The following is a 16,297-nucleotide window of genomic DNA, read 5'->3' on the forward strand; positions in this document are numbered from 1 at the left end:
GGAAGAGCCCACAAATTTTTCTTTTATATCAACATAGAAAATGCTACTTAAATGACTATTTCCTCCCACTTCTTTTCCCATCGATATACTTCTTTTAAAAATTTTTAATATTTAAAGTGAATTTTCATGCTCAATTTCAACAAGCCTCTAAATTTTCATTTTATCCTGAGAATAACTGTTTTGTCCTATTAAAAGATATCCAATCTCTATATCAGCTATTTGTAAAAAAAAAAAAAAAAGAAAGAAAAAAGTATTTAAAATTTACTTAGTCAAAGTTAGTTTTTCATAAGTTGAAAGTAGTTACTTGTAAAATTCTAAGCATACCTGCCCAAAGCTCACAGCCATCATGGGTATATTATAACCACAATTATATGATGTCATGGTGACAGAATATTGGTTGGTTATACTTGATCCATTAATTTTGGTTCGATTCACCTGAAAGTGCTTTAAAAATATTCCTTTATTTGCTAGTGCTGGAAGTCTTCTCTTTGGCATTTCTGAAGAATAAAAAGTAAATGAGAGTTAAAATTGCATAGCTTCTGCTGCTAAAAAGAAAAGCATTGAATAATATCCATGTGTCATGGAATAAGCCATTTAAAATCAAATTTTAGAAAGAAGACCTTAAGGCAAGTAGTTTGTGAAGCTTGGCAAACTTTCACTTCTGGAATGTGAAGCTTCAAAATCTTTTGATATACGAGCCTCACTCGGTAAAACAAAATACTGAAAAGCCACCAAGCCCTGGGTTCCATGCAGCCTTCTGCAGGCCAGTTAGTTCTGCTCTGCTGTGGGACCCTGAATGTGGCACTTACAAGGATATTCCGTGAGGGCAGGACTAGGACTATCCAGCTCTCTGCTCCTTCTTTGCACCAACCCAGTACCTGCCATATGGTAGGCACTAAATGAATGTTGTTTAGTAAACTACAACATTTATCCCAGCACAAATCAGTGGTCTTCTGTGCTCTACTCGTCATAATGTAGATCTAGTTATAACAGATTCAAAAGGAACAGTAACATCCAGTTTTTTACCAGTTGAATCACGACATTGCAGTTGAAAACATTTCTAAAGTAGAGGATTCCAAAACTCCTCTGAAATATGGTAATAGTCACTTATTGAGATGACTGTTTGGAGTTAGCTGATTTTTTTTTTTTTTGGTCTTTTTAGGGCCACACCCAGAGGATATGGAGGTTCCCAGGCTAGGGGTCAAATTGGAGCTGTAGCTGCTGGCCTATCACAGCAATGCCAGATTCGAGCCACGTCTGCAACCTATACCACAGCTCACAGCAATGATCCTTAACCCACTGAGATAGCCCAGGGACTGAACCTGCTTCCTCGTGGATACTAGTGGATTCATTTCCACTGAGCCATGATGAGAACTCCATGATTTTAAAACTATTAGTCCAACTTTTGTTATTGTATCTCACATATATGTTTATTAACATGTTTAGAAAAAAATACTAAAACTATCAGAAATAAAATTTTCATTTTGAACATTACTTATTATCATAATAAAATCCATGGCAAGATCCAGCTCTTCTCACTGGACAGATGTCAGTGTCAATAGCAGATCTCTATACTGGTGGCTGATTTCTCAAATCAAATAAGGCAAAATCAGAATGTTTGCCATAGTTTATCTGTAAACAGAATCTAGGAATATAAGACTAATTCCTGCTATTGACAATGTTTACGTTAAAGATGCATTTACCTTTAGACTAATCACCTGGCCCTATTCATTAAAATATGATTTAAACCAGAATATTATTAAGAGGAATGACTCAATATTTAGAAATTAATGTTTCTAAGATACATGTAAATAATGTCCATGGTAAGATTTTAGTACAAAACAGGTTTAGAAGATTTAAATTTTAGATATAAAATGATACAATATACCATCCAATGCTGCAACTGTAGCTGTCTGTCCAATGTATGTAATATCCACATAGAAAGACTGTGATTCTGATGCCTTCTGCAAATTAATCCTCTGAAGAGAAAAATTGGTCCCAGTGTATTTGGTTTGTATGAGGTCCAGAAGGTCTATACAAGTATAGGTCCAGCTAAAATACAGTTCTTTAATTAGGTGTATAGATCAATTATAACGTTTAATGGAAACAACTATAAAAAGTATTACAATCTTAAAGAGTAAAAGTAGGGTTCCCCCCCACAAGAAAAGCCATAAGCATACTTTATTAGCACAGAAAAGCAGCCATAGTGAGAGCAGACAGAAATTTACATTGGCAGCGAAAGATTTAACGCTGCATACGAGATAGGTTTTCTTTTATTTATAGCTTTAGCAGTAGCCATAAGAATATAAAATAAAGGGCAGGAAGTGGGATGGGTGGGGAGTTTGGAGTTGACAGATTCAAACTATCACACTTAGAATGGATGAGCAATGAGGTCCTACTGTACTGTACAGCACAGGGAACTATATCCAATCTCTTGGGATAGAATATGGTGGAAGATATTATGAGAAAAAGAATGCATGTATATGTATGATTGGGTCATGCGCTGTACAGAAGAAAATGATACAACACTGTAAATCAACTATACTCTAATAAAAATAAAATAAAAATTTTTTAAAAATGTAAGATTAAAAAAAAAAAAGACAAAAGACAGGAAGTTCCCGTCGTGGCGCAGTGGTTAACGAATCCGACTAGGAACCATGAGGTTGCGGGTTCGGTCCCTGCCCTTGCTCAGTGGGTTAACGATCCGGCATTGCCCTGAGCTGTGGTGTAGGTTGCAGATGCGGCTCGGATCCAGCGTTGCTGTGGCTCTGGCGTAGGCCGGTGGCCATAGCTCCGATTCAACCCCTAGCCTGGGAACCTCCATATGCCGAGGGAGCGGCCCAAGAAATAGCAACAACAACAACAACAACAACAAAAATGTAAGATAACATTCTGCAGTGACAGGCAATTAAACCAAGGAGCACGTACCTTGGTGGAAAGCATATAGAAAATAGACGCAAGAACAAAATAAACTGTTTTAGTGAAAAAATGTCAGGGATTGAACAGAAAATTCAGTCCAATACTAAGAAGCAAAACTAGAACTTGACAATGCTTCCAGAAGAGTTCAGTGGAGCTGCACTGTTCACTGTAACTAAGTGACAAAAGGTGAAGTTATTTATAGATACAAATAGTTGTGCAGTACCTTCTAAATGTAAAATTTAGATTCAGAATTTCCATTAAATATTAACTACACTGGAATCTCATAAATTACATTGAGCAATTCAGTTACAGGAGTTTGCAATAAAAAGATAAATACTGCCATTCAAATAACTGAATACAGTTTAACAATAATCTTTGCATCAGCTACCACTGTACTGAGTAACAAACCAGTTTGGGGCACCTATGCCCGTTTTGAAACTTCATGGTTTGCAAACTCATCATGGGATCCACCTCTAAGGTATCAAAGCTTAGTCTGACATCATTTATACACAGAAATACTCTTAATTTACTCTTCAAATTTAAAAAGTACTTCAGCCCTTTAAGTGGACTTCTACTACTAATTATATGATTCTGAAATTCTAAAAACTACTCAGAAAATAAATGGTACATTGAGCAGGTCTCTTTAGAAAAGAAACGGAGTCTATAAATGTTACCAAAACTTAAGTGAACAGCACACCAAGCTAGATAATTTCATTTTCTAAAGGAAAACCAGAAAGAACTTTTTGGATTTTGAAACTTGACTTACAACTACAAACATCACTGATTTTGGACAGTTATAGAACAGTCACTGAGAAAAAAAATGACACTTTTGACACAAACACTGTACCGAAAGTAAGCTAACACTAACACTCCCAGTTGGTCTAAATGGATTGTCTGACCTATAATAGCAGGTCTAGAAATAACAGCTAAGAGCAGAAAAGTTTAAATTGCCTTGATTGGTAATAGTTTTTAGCCAGAGAATCACCCTCTTTTAAAAATTGTGATATTCTTGTTGAAAAATCTTGTAGCATTTACAGTTAAGGAAGCCCGTTAGTTCCATCAAATATCCTCCATCTTCAAATTACTGCACAGCAAATAAACTATAGGCTAAAAGTAGGACCTACTCATAAGTGATGGTTTGACTAACATGGAAGAATTGGGATCTGTAAAATCTTCCAAAATCCTATTGCAGTGGAAGAATGAAGGGCACACAGGTGGTGGTGATCAAAATAAAAATTGTGATTCCATGGTTCAATTTGAGCATGCAAGGAGCAGTTATAGCAAAATATACCTTTTAATGTCCCTTCAAGAAGGGCTTCTGCTTCATACTGATCCATCATGGGATTACTCCTGATGTGAATCAAACTGGGCAGGAGATAGTGGGATATACTCATTCTGTGCATAGACATTCCATGTTCTTTGCTTGTTAACACGGAGAGGGCTATTTTGACCCCTGGCATTGCTCCTTCCTATGTGACAGCCAACAGAGTATTGTGGCCTCTTCTGAGTCAATCCTAGGGAATTCCAGAACTGTCCCCACTCATTTCATCTATTCTGGAAGCTAATTTTGGTCCCATTTTATATATTGGATTAAACTGTGCAATAGCCTCAAAGATAAAGGCTATTACATCTTTGAGGCTACTGGACAGTTTAATCCAATATGTACTCTTACACTCTTCTGTCTCTTTCTCTTTCTGCCTATCTTCTTCATCTCTGTGTGAAACAAAGATGGAACAAATTTTAAAAACGTCAAAAGGGCAAACATAGGAGTCACACTCCGTTTAACCAAATGTCATTGGAGGGTGAAATCCGAACTGTCAAGAGAAGGACATTTTTTTAAAGAATTAATTCAGTTAGGAGTTCTTTCTGTGGCGTAGTGGGTTAAGAATGCAGCTGCAGTGGCTTGGCTAGCTGCTGAGGCATGGGTTCAATCCCCTGCCCAGCATTGTGGGTTAAGAGATCTGGTGTTGCTGCAGCTGAGGCGTAGGTCGAAGTTGTGGCTCAGAATCAATCCCTGGCCCTGGAACTTCCATATGGCATGGGTGTGTCCTTAAAAAAAATAAAGAAAGAAAAAAGAATTAATTCAGTTAGGTTACTGTTCTTTTATGGGGGGAGGACATTCCCCTCAAAATGACACAGCAGTGTAATGGTCTTGCCTCTGTTTTTGTTTTGTTTATGGTTATCATTTGGTTTTACTTCTAACTTTGGATTATTTTCTCTTCCCTTCTGTCTGAATAGTTGAGAGGAGGCACTGACTTTGCCTCACACGTTCTCCATATATGGCAGTTCTGAGTTTTCACAGCCCCACTCTTCTGATGAGAACATCACACAGGGCACAGAGAATAGTGCTCTCTATATACTACAGATTGATGACAACTTAAATGATATGCATTAAAGAACAACGGAAACTGCATAGATTGATACAAGATAAAGAAGATTTTTATGTAACTATGACAGGAAAAAAACCCCACAAAAGAAACATATTAGAAATCTTTGGAAGACATGGAAATTATACCATAAGTATTTTATGACATAAAATTTACATAGAAAAAAACTTTATAAAACAGTGAAGAGGAAGTATTCTCTATCCTTAAGGGGGTAAGGGTTACTTAACTGAATACATTGGTCAAGCTCACTGAACTATGCCCTTAAAAAGAGAAAATATAACATTATGTAAATTATACCTCAATAAGCATGATTTTAAAATTTTGGAGGAAAATTAAAAAAAATAAGATTGTATGTGTATGTGTGTGTCTTCATGATTATTTCTATTGTAGGTAAAATGTTTGCATATACTGTACTTATAAAGGCAAAGTCAAGATTGATAAACTTCAGAGCATATAATTAATAAAATCCAAAACATAATTACGCAGAACTACATTGTCCTTGAGGGTATGACAACTGTGGTCACTAAACAGCTAGGCTCATTTAGTTTCTCCCTTTATGTCTCTCTATTTGCATTTTTCTAACTTTTGGCAAATCCAGTATTTAAAAATACCTTTTCTCCCTTAATTTTGGTATATTCATTAAAATATTTCATTTTCTCCAATTACACAGAACAAGCACTTTTTTTTCACTGATCAATGTCTAATGAGAATATTGGATAAGGCAGTCTCTTTCTACTTTCCTTCAGTAATTCAGAACATTACTAGATTTAATAACATATAATTTAAATTCTAAAGCTTACCATTGCTGGGTGTTTTAAATGGTCATGGTGATAATGAAACTAGACCAGTTTTTATTTTCACAATCTATAGATTTACTTTGGCACAACTATTTGTTTGGAAGCTTATGTAGAAGGCAGAAAAACCTCAGTTAGATCCATAATGCACATGATTCTCAAAACCAAACAAGAAATTTATATTCACAGTTTGCATACAATAATACAAAGTTTTAAAATTCATAGAATAACTTACTTGTTTCCATATGCAAAGTTATATGTAAATTGTCTATCAGTGCTTCTAGTAATCTTGTTTGTGTCTTGGTACTGAAATTTTAGACCAATAGATTTTGCCAGGAATCCTTTGTATGCTAAACATAACTACATGGAGAATACATAAAAATCAGTAACAATATCTTACCATTAAATTGTTCTGTAGCAATTCAAATGAATTCAATCCAACCCAATAAATATTTATTGAGCATTTTTCATACAAAATATACGAGGACACAGAGGAAGGAATGATTCATTTCAGACAATTAGGTGCAGAAGAGTGGGGGAAGACTTTATAGAAGAGGATGTGGTGTTGGTGTGACCATACAATTAATGACTAATTCTTTTTTATTGTTTTCTTAGATATGATTTCTTTAAAAATGGACTTAAGTCACCCCCTCTTGTCATGGAGCTATGTAAGGATTAAGGCCAGTTCTAACTGGACTCTTCAGTTATTTAAAATCCTATTACACAAAGAGAGAGAAGACAGATAAACATTCAGGCAGCTTAACCAGGACGTGACCCACAGCTCAGCACTTAGGGATGGTGATGTCACCATACAATAGTCATTAAATACCAATTTTAACGATCCACAACTCGTTAAGAATGCCAGATATGTTCAGAATTTTAAACATTAGAATATATGTTATAATTTGAGAATTTCGAAACAAGAGAAAGTGTAAATCTACAACTGCTAGCTTTAGTTACCTATCCTAAAACTGCCACCTCCTTTACTCTTGATTTTCCTTTCCCCTGACTGGATACACAAGATCAACCTATAATGGTTGTTTTTCTTTCCTCTTAATTAATGAAGGAATATTGATGAGATTATATATTTTTATTTGTTTTAGTGTTTATATTTGCACCCAAATCGGTTTTTTTTTTTCCAGAAATTATGAGATAAAACAGGACACACATACATGGCACTATATTACATATATTATAAATATTACTATTTTTTTAATTTCTTCTTTTGAGAATCAACAGAAGAGGAAATTGTAAGCACCCAGCATGCGAACCATGGTGCCTGTCCAATGTGATGTGATTTCTTATGACAAGCACTTTTCCTTGTCTTAAAATTTCATGAAATTTTATTACCAAGGTATTTTATAAATTTAATTAGCATATCATTTTGTTGAGCTTACCTGATTATAAGGAAATAATAAAATATCTCCATATGTCAGTCTGTTTGGTTTAACATCTGCTGAGTCAAAAAGAACAGCTGGGTTTTTCAGGGAATAACGACCACAGTAAGCATCAGTTTCAGCTGTCTTCTGCCCTCTATTAATATGTTCCTACGGAAACAATTATAATTCAAATGGAAACATGATTTATTGCCCTGCTTCATTCCCCAACATCTTCACCTAAGTCATTCAAGTTCCAAGTCAGATCCCATTGCTTCCCAAGCCACTTTAACTTGAAATGTTTTCTCTCTTCTTTAAAATTCTAAGGCTCTCATCCTCTATCATTCATTTAGAGCCATACTCATATAATCCCTTGTCCCTGTATATGACTATTTCCCAAGTCCCATTGTTCCCCTTCTATTACAAACTCCTTAAGTATATTTATTCATTCCTTCCACAAACGTTTTTTAGTGTTCAATCCATGAGAGGTTTTTACTTGTTTGCTCATTTGCTTGTTTTTCATTTAATCTTCAGGGTTCAAGCAGTGAAGAACCCTATTCCTAAACATAGGAGCCTACTGGCTTGGGACAAAGGAACCAAGGACTATAAAATCAAAGCTGAAAGAAGGCATCTAACTCACATAAAGCATCAGGAAAGATGACTCAGGGGAAAGCGACAAATGAATTGTCTTGAAGAATAAACAGGAGCTATTTAAAAGGAAAAGGCAGCCAAGGGGCATTGGGTAAAATACATGCAAAGAAGCAGGGATGTGAGAGAGTGGTTCTGGAAAATGCAGATTCAAGGTAATGTGGAGCCAAGAATGTGTGCTGTGATGATGATGGGAGATGAAGAAGCAAAGGAGTATAATGTAAATTACTCATTCAAGTCCCTTCTCTTAGGATAAGAGAACCCCAATACACATACATTTATTAAATAAAGTTGAAATGGAGACCTTAAATAATGTTCCTTTTTCCTCACTAACAAAACTGTTCACATAAAACATTACATGATATATATTTTCAAAGATTCATTTATTTCTGGGGTATTGATCTGAATTGAATAACTAGACTATAGATTTCTTTTTCTTGGGGTATTCACTTGGAAATGGTGACTATCTGGCTTCCTCAAGTCTTCAAAATAAGAATTAGGAAGATAAGGGTATTTTAAGTGTTACTTACTGTACAGCAAAAAAAATCTTTGGGGAGTTCCCGTCGTGGCGCAGTGGTTAACGAATCCAACTAGGAACCATGAGGTTGCGGGTTCGGTCCCTGCCCTTGCTCAGTGGGTTAATGATCCGGCGTTGCCGTGAGCTGTGGTGTAGGTTGCAAATGCGGCTCGGATCCCGCGTTGCTGTGGCTCTGGCGTAGGCCGGGGGCTACAGCTCCAATTCGACCCCTAGCCCAGGAACCTCCATATGCCGTGGGAGCGGCCCAAAGAAATAGCAAAAAAAGACAAAAAAAAATCTTTGTATCTCATTAAGAAATAAATAATGACTAGGCATTATACTAATTTCGTTTTCTATGAAATCTTCCCCAATCCTTCTGCACCTAATTGTCTGAAATGAATCATTCCTTCCTCTCTTTCCTGGTACATTTTGTATGAAAAATGTCAATACATACTGACCATATTTATTTGCAAGGGAAGTAAATTCACTATATAATGCTCTTCTAAAAACTGTATTCTCTGAAGCCAAAGAGGAAGAAGAATATATTCTTCATCCAAGTGAAGAAAACAAACAAAACCCCAACAGATCTCACAGTCTTGGCTACTTTCTTTTGATTTTAGAAAATCCATGTGTGGTAGAAATTTACAAATGAATCATTTTATAATGCAAAAAGATGCTAGAACAGGCTTTACCAAGAAATGTGTAACAAAATTATGCTTGCAACTTGACATTCAATAATGAAGGAATTAATGCTAAATCCAAAAAATGACAAAATTCTAAACATTTATATGAATTCTTATTTGAGCTGCTTCATGGTTCATTAAACATTCCATACCAGGTTAGAATCAGTTTCATAATCTCTGAAGTATTTCACAACAAATCCTTCTTCGAAATTTGTAATTTGTGGTGGACACTTGGCACTAACCATTTCTTCCACTGCTGCCTGAAACTAAGTTAACAATATCAGCTTTAGTAACTTCTTTATGAAGAATTAGAACATTTAGTAATTTTACTACGAAGTCTATTAATAAGTTTTAAAAGAAAATTTCCTAATTCTCATGTTAGCATAATTATAAGGTCATTTCCTAAGTAATTTTAACTTAATATATGATAATTTCAGCATTTAATAACTGTTTCAAGACTTATTTTAGAATGATAATAGGTACATCCATCTGGCTGATCTTAGCTTGTTTATTATTACAAAGGGTAGGCATATTAGCTTAGTAGTTTTTTTAAGACAGCAATGAGGCAAAATTAAATGAATCCACACCTAATTAAACAGATTCAAAATAGTTTTTCCAATTAATGCAAAATTAACTGGAAAAACTATATACTCCACTGCAATGTTTCTCAAAAGAAGAGATACATTACTATAATACTGTATTCATTATTAAGAAATACTAAATAATACACATTGATGATGTCTGTAATTTCCACATCTACTTCTCTGGCAAAGCACAACTACAATTGGTGTTTAGAATTAAGGACCTGAGAAAGCATATGATCTTTAGTCATCAAATATTAACTCATACTCATTGTACAGGTAGTAGCTGAAATGCACTCACAAGCAAACACTCCTTCTGGGCAGTGGCCCCATAAGCAGATACCTGCGTCCTGTTGGCACAGACCTGAGAATTCCCCTTTCATTTCCTCTGTCACTGTGGTATGTCCTCCCTTCCCCACTTTCTATGAGTTGGCTCCAACCCACCATGACAAGGAAGAGATAAATTACTACTCCTTAAAATGTGTTTTATAGAAGGGTGATGGCTTTCTGTTTAAAAAATTAACAGCATACTTCAGCTTCTGATGACTGTGGCATAAGAGGCCTGGACATGATCCCATCCCAATTCAGTGTGAATGTGTCCAAACTGGGTTTTCCTTTGGTTTGCTCTGTAACAGCCAGTGTGACATTGTTCCCTTCAAATACTTCATAACTGAGCAGATCAAAGTCTCCTGCAATGAAGTACCAAGCAGAATGTGAAGAAGATAATTAATTAAATACCAATATATCCACAATTGAAACTCAGTTTTGGAGTCCCATTGTGGCTCAGCCATTAACGAACCAGACTAGTATCCATGAGGATGCAGGTTCAATCCCTGGCACTGTTCAATGGGTTAAGGATCCAGCGTTGCCTTGAGCTGTGGTGTAGGTCACAGACGCGGCTCGGATCCTGCGTTGCTACAGCTGTGGCATAGGCTGGCAGCTGCAGCTCTGATTCAACCCCTAGACTAGAAACTTCCATATGCTGCAGATGTGGCTTAAAGGAAGTATTATAAGCTAAATCGAGATCAGTATTGGGACCATGAGGTAAAGATCAATGAGCAATAGAACACTACAAAAATTCTTTTAGGTTTGTTCCAGTTCCATCATCTAAGAGTAAAGGGCTGAGCTAGGAAACTGCTATTTTCTTTAGACATAAATAGATGAATTCCAGGAAACCGCCCCATGCCTGTGAGACTTATTTATATAATTTCACATTGAGAGAAATAAGGCCTTGTCCTCAGATGTCTCTCTTCTTTGGGAGGATGCTTTAACAGTGGAATCTCCTCTGTTTGGTGAAGTCCTAGACTGCCCATTATGATTTTGGTACCATATTTCTCAAGGTCTCTGCTGAAGCCTTAAATTTTCCCTCTGATCTAAATATATGTTTCAGGGAGAACAAGGATAACCAACTCTTCATTTATAAAGCATTCTGACAATCTAAACTTTGGGAAGTTATAGAATTCCAATTCATGTTAAACAATATGCTTCATTCTTCACTCAACAATTAAATTAACAATATCACAGAATGAGACAGAAACATTGAAAAAACATTTTACTTATATGAATAGGAAAATAGTGATTGCTCAAAGAAAGCAAACACATATTCAGGGACCTATTTCATGAGCTAAATATCTCAAATACCCACCTAACTGGTTGCTAAACTTAGCTCCAAAACTTAAAAATGTTAAGACTTGAAAATATAACAAGTTAACAGCTACTACTTGAAAAGGGTAAAGAGGTCAAATAATTTTGGAAAACACTGCACTAAACACAGGTACACTGCTTTTCTGTTGTTATTGTTTTTATTATTGTTTTTGTTTGTTTCCTCTCTGCAGGATTCCTTGGGGATTTTAATATTCTAATGAGCTCTATCAATTTTCAAGGAGAGCTGTGGTAGGCAGTGTTTCCCACATGGATTTGACCAGTGAATCCTTTCATCAGGGAAGATCCGGCCAGACTAATGTCTCCTGAGAAATACTGATTTACTTCAATTTCATTTCCAGAATTAACACCTTCACAAGTTTTTCCTAAATGTGAAATAGGATATCATACTGCTTGTGTATCAGTAGTATATATACTACTATACATACAACACATAGATATATAGTAGTATTTATCTCTTGAATTAGAATTGTATATTCCTTTAAATACAACTGAAATTTAAATTACAATAGAAAAAAATAAACCATTTACATCTGTTTCTCCTAAAGTTGATCAAGGCTATGAATCCCTTTCCTTTCCTCTGTCATTTTACGGAACTCTTCACCTTTTTCAGTGGAGTTGAATAGGACACAGATTTGTTTCCTAGAAAAAAAGCTTTACAGAATTGCAAAATGAAATACATGCTTACCTCTAGTTGATATAAATGTTACCATGTAAACATAGCTTTGGGGATTTTGTGTTCTTACTACTTGAACTGCATCCGGTTTTATAGACCAGAGGTCATTTAAGGCTGACTGCAGTATGAAGTCAGAAGCATCGGCAGGTAGCCAGACTTTTGGATGAATTAAAAAAAAAATAAAATAAGATGATTAGGGGCTTTAATCAGAAAAAAATCAGGTTGAAATTCCTGTACTACCACAGTCAGCACTGATGTCTTACATTTGAATTTTTTAAAGCACCTATAGTCTTCACCATAAGTTATCACTTAATGAAATTATCTTCTGAAATTGATTCAAGTTCAATAATATTGACTATTTAATTGGATTGTGATCTGTTGAGTATAGGGTTCATATTTTATTGTTTTAATGTTTCCATAGTAATAAGCACTGTATTTGGCGAACAGTAAGCACAGATCAATATTTACTTACTGAAAGAAAAAGTAGCAAAAATTATCTTTTCAGGGTTTATTATAAAATATAGAAATACAATGTCTTTATTAACAGATCAATTAGTGTCTCACAGACCTATCAATTTGAGAAACTGAAAGAAATGTTTACCTCTCTATAAGGATGAATCTAACTCCTATTAACTTACAACTGTGAGTCACAGATATGTAAATTCCTTATGTGTACTTAGATATGCATTTACTATGATCCTTGTAGAAGAAAATGTTAGTATATACCCAAAAGTTGTTTTTTAGATGCATTTTCTATCCCAGTCTGAAGATTTTTCTTCATAGTATATATTTTTTGCTACTTTGTCTAGCATACTATTAAAATTATATTTTCCAGGTAGTAGAATTTGACTAGAGCAAATACTTTTTAATATTTTTTCTATACATGAAGAAAAATAAAATCTCCTTTATTATTTACAACTTACCAGTTTTTTCCATATTATAAACTAATCTATATTGGTAACGTGAACATGAATTAGCTTCCACACATGGACTGGTTACCATGATCTTCTGGACTTCATTAGTTGCACTGGTTGTTTCCCAGTCTTCCAATGTTATAACCTATTCCCCAATTTTAAAAAGCATATATTTATTATATGGAGGAAAAAAACATTTTAAAAGCATCAAAAGTCAGCTATTCCATGCTTCCATATTGCCCTATTTTACTGAAAATGATCAACTATTTTAAAGTGTAAGTCATCAAATAACAGGGTTTTTTTTTAGTTTGTAATTAATAATATTCCAAGCCACAATTCAATAATTTTCCATGGCCACTTCCCTTCCAAACATGATCTTACCTAATAAAATTAATAACCAAAGAGAGCTCCTACCTTTGACTTTTACTTGGTTTAAAGTGGATCTATAATTATAGCCAACCTGTATTTCCTGGACAGTTGTAGACTGGGACTTGATCACTTGTTCTTCATTTACTGCATCCTCTGTTTGTTGTTCAGTATAGACACTTCTATACTGATACAGTCCAACATCAACAAAAGCACTTAGTCTGTACTCCTGCAGCAAGATTTCCATGTAATATCTGGAAAACAGAATAACTAAAGAATGTGACTGGTTTTCTCCAGAGCACTTCTCATAAATTTTTCTTTCAGTGAATCAAATTTCAGCACTATATAAAACACCTGCCTATTAAATGATTTGTATTTTAGTCTCCCTGATTTTAACCATTAAAATATCAAAAGTTTCATAGCAGTTTGCTAAAATAAAATGAATTGTGTAAAATATCTGCATTAGAGATAGAGAGTTGTTTCCACTCATGATTAATTCACTCAGTTTTGTCAATAAATATTGATTGAAAAAATAAGACCCTTTATTTTCAAGGAGCTTAAAACAAAATGACTTTGTAGCTTATAATACAAACTCCCTGGCATAAGACCACAAAGCACATGCAGAGGTTAAATACTTTAATATGTGTGAGAAAATGTCAGACCAACTTAGACATATCATATATTTTGTATCTGAGTGGTTGTACCTGTCAGGGAAGAAAGTCCCCACCATATGTTCCTTAAACACTGTCTTCATTTGTAACTTAGGAAATAAAACATTCACTCAAGAAACTTTTACTGATTAGTGACTATAGCCCTCCAACAAGCTGGATGGGATTCACACCTTATATTTGGAATTCTTGATTTGAGGCTCCCTGTCCATAATCCAACTCCCTATCCAGGATAAGATGTCCTCTAGCCAGCTGCTACAGGTGTACTACCTGTACAGTAATGCAGGTGCTCCTGCTTCTCTACCTAAATCTCTATCAATAACACCACTGCTGCCATCTTTGGAGAGGCCAGCTGGGAACTCCTCTAAACTGCCTCACATCACTCAACAGATACTCTTGTATATGAAAAATAAGTACCCACAGCTCACAAAGACTGTGAATGAGGGGTATTTATCACCACCCATCTGGCAAGGATGATGTGGCTTTGGGTCAGTCCCTTCACAGAACTGATACTGGAGGATAACATCAGGCTTTTGGCTGCTCTAGGGGCATATTTGCCAGCTCTGTCAAATCAAGGTGGAAAATACTAATTAGGGAGAGCAGGATTTGAGGAAGAACCACTAAATTCTGTATCCTTACTGACAGCTTAAAAATAGTTCAAGGCACTTTCTGTGTTCTAGACACTGAGCACTTCACAAACATTATTCTACTTAATCTTCATAAAATATGTATTATGGTTGTTCATATGAATAACAGAGACTAAGATTTTAAAGACTGAAAATTACTTAAAAATCAGTAACTGAGATAGAATTCAAAGTAGAAAGGGGGTGACCAAAGAGATATGCACTTAGAAGTGGGGCTCTATTATTTGAGTAGAATGAACTGGCAACATGAGCTACCTTTGAAAAGGCTCCAGGGACCACGATACAATAAACCAGCTAGAGTGGCCTCAATTTCAGAACTCACAGCCATCATTCTAAGTGTAAATTCCAAGCTAGTTTGCAGAAGCACAGATGCCAGGCAACAGTTGTATTACAAGTCACCTTCATGCAATTTCTGTGCTCTCCCCAAGAAGGTAAACTGAACTCACTTTCCAAGGTCAAAGCAAAGCCTGAAGGTGTATTAACAATGGCAATAAGGAATTGACAAGGTACTCCATTTACTCTGAATTGGCCCAGCGATCTTAGTTAAAAAAGAAAATGCTTAAATACATAAAGAAGTGAGAATAGGCAGAAGAAAAAAGAAATGGAATCCCTTCCTTATACTATTACTCTTAAGACTTAAATGAGACACTAAGTGTGACTGTTCTCAGGTACCACTGATCCCAACCCTCTCTGTCCAACTCCATCAGATCCTCATGGTGCTGACTATAAGTATAATCTAATCAATATCTGGAAGGGTGATGTGGCAGAATTAAAAAAAAACAAAACAAAACTTCCCATCAAGAGTGAAGTCTGGAGTTCCTGTTATGGTTCAGGGGAAATAAGCCCAAGTAGTATCCTTGAGGATGCACAGGTTCAATCCCTGGCCCTGCTCAGTGGGATAAGGATCTGGCTGGTGTTGCTATGAGCTGTGGTGTAGGTCACAGACATGGCTCACATCTGAGCTACAACTCCAATTCGACCTCTAGCCTGGGAATTTCCATATGCCGCAGGTGCAGCCCTAGAAAGACAAAAAAAAAAAAAAAAAGAAAAGAAGTGAAGTCTATTTATTCACCTGTTGAATCTAAGTTCAACCATTTGCTTTAGCCAATGGAATATTAGCAAATGTGATACAAGCTGAATTTAAAAACTACTTGTGCAATAGGAATCACCTTCCTGATTGCTAGGATACTGTGACAAGCCTGGGCTAGCTTGCCTCCTTGAAGATGAGAGAGCATGTGGAGTGACACATTCCAGATATCTAAGTCACACCACAACAATGGAGGCTCTAGAATTAGGCCATCCTAGACCATCAATCCCCACCTAAAGTAGCAGGATTAAAAGAACTATCCAGCCAATCAAAAATTAGGCTGCTTTAAGATACTAAATTTGGGGGAATGGTTTCTTATACAGCAAATCTAACAGACATAAATGGTAAATGGAAGATTATTTCAATGCATATTTT

At 35.6% G+C, this 16,297-nt stretch overlaps 1 protein-coding gene across 1 annotated transcript in view; it reads right to left on the reverse strand.

The window, feature by feature from the left end:
• Positions 1-16,297, reverse strand: part of PKHD1L1 (PKHD1 like 1) — a 152,020-nt gene that overhangs the window by 101,166 nt on the left and 34,557 nt on the right. The window contains exons 15-23 of the mRNA XM_047783405.1: positions 13,618-13,777; positions 13,167-13,302; positions 12,256-12,399; positions 10,437-10,594; positions 9,477-9,590; positions 7,498-7,647; positions 6,336-6,460; positions 1,889-2,052; positions 325-497 (exon numbers count right to left, since the gene is read on the reverse strand). Of these exons, the coding sequence (XP_047639361.1) occupies positions 325-497; positions 1,889-2,052; positions 6,336-6,460; positions 7,498-7,647; positions 9,477-9,590; positions 10,437-10,594; positions 12,256-12,399; positions 13,167-13,302; positions 13,618-13,777 (1,324 nt within the window). The remainder of the gene's footprint in view (positions 1-324; positions 498-1,888; positions 2,053-6,335; positions 6,461-7,497; positions 7,648-9,476; positions 9,591-10,436; positions 10,595-12,255; positions 12,400-13,166; positions 13,303-13,617; positions 13,778-16,297) is intronic.

The sequence above is a fragment of the Phacochoerus africanus genome, chromosome 6, assembly GCF_016906955.1.
Source record: "Phacochoerus africanus isolate WHEZ1 chromosome 6, ROS_Pafr_v1, whole genome shotgun sequence".
NCBI lineage: Eukaryota > Metazoa > Chordata > Mammalia > Artiodactyla > Suidae > Phacochoerus > Phacochoerus africanus.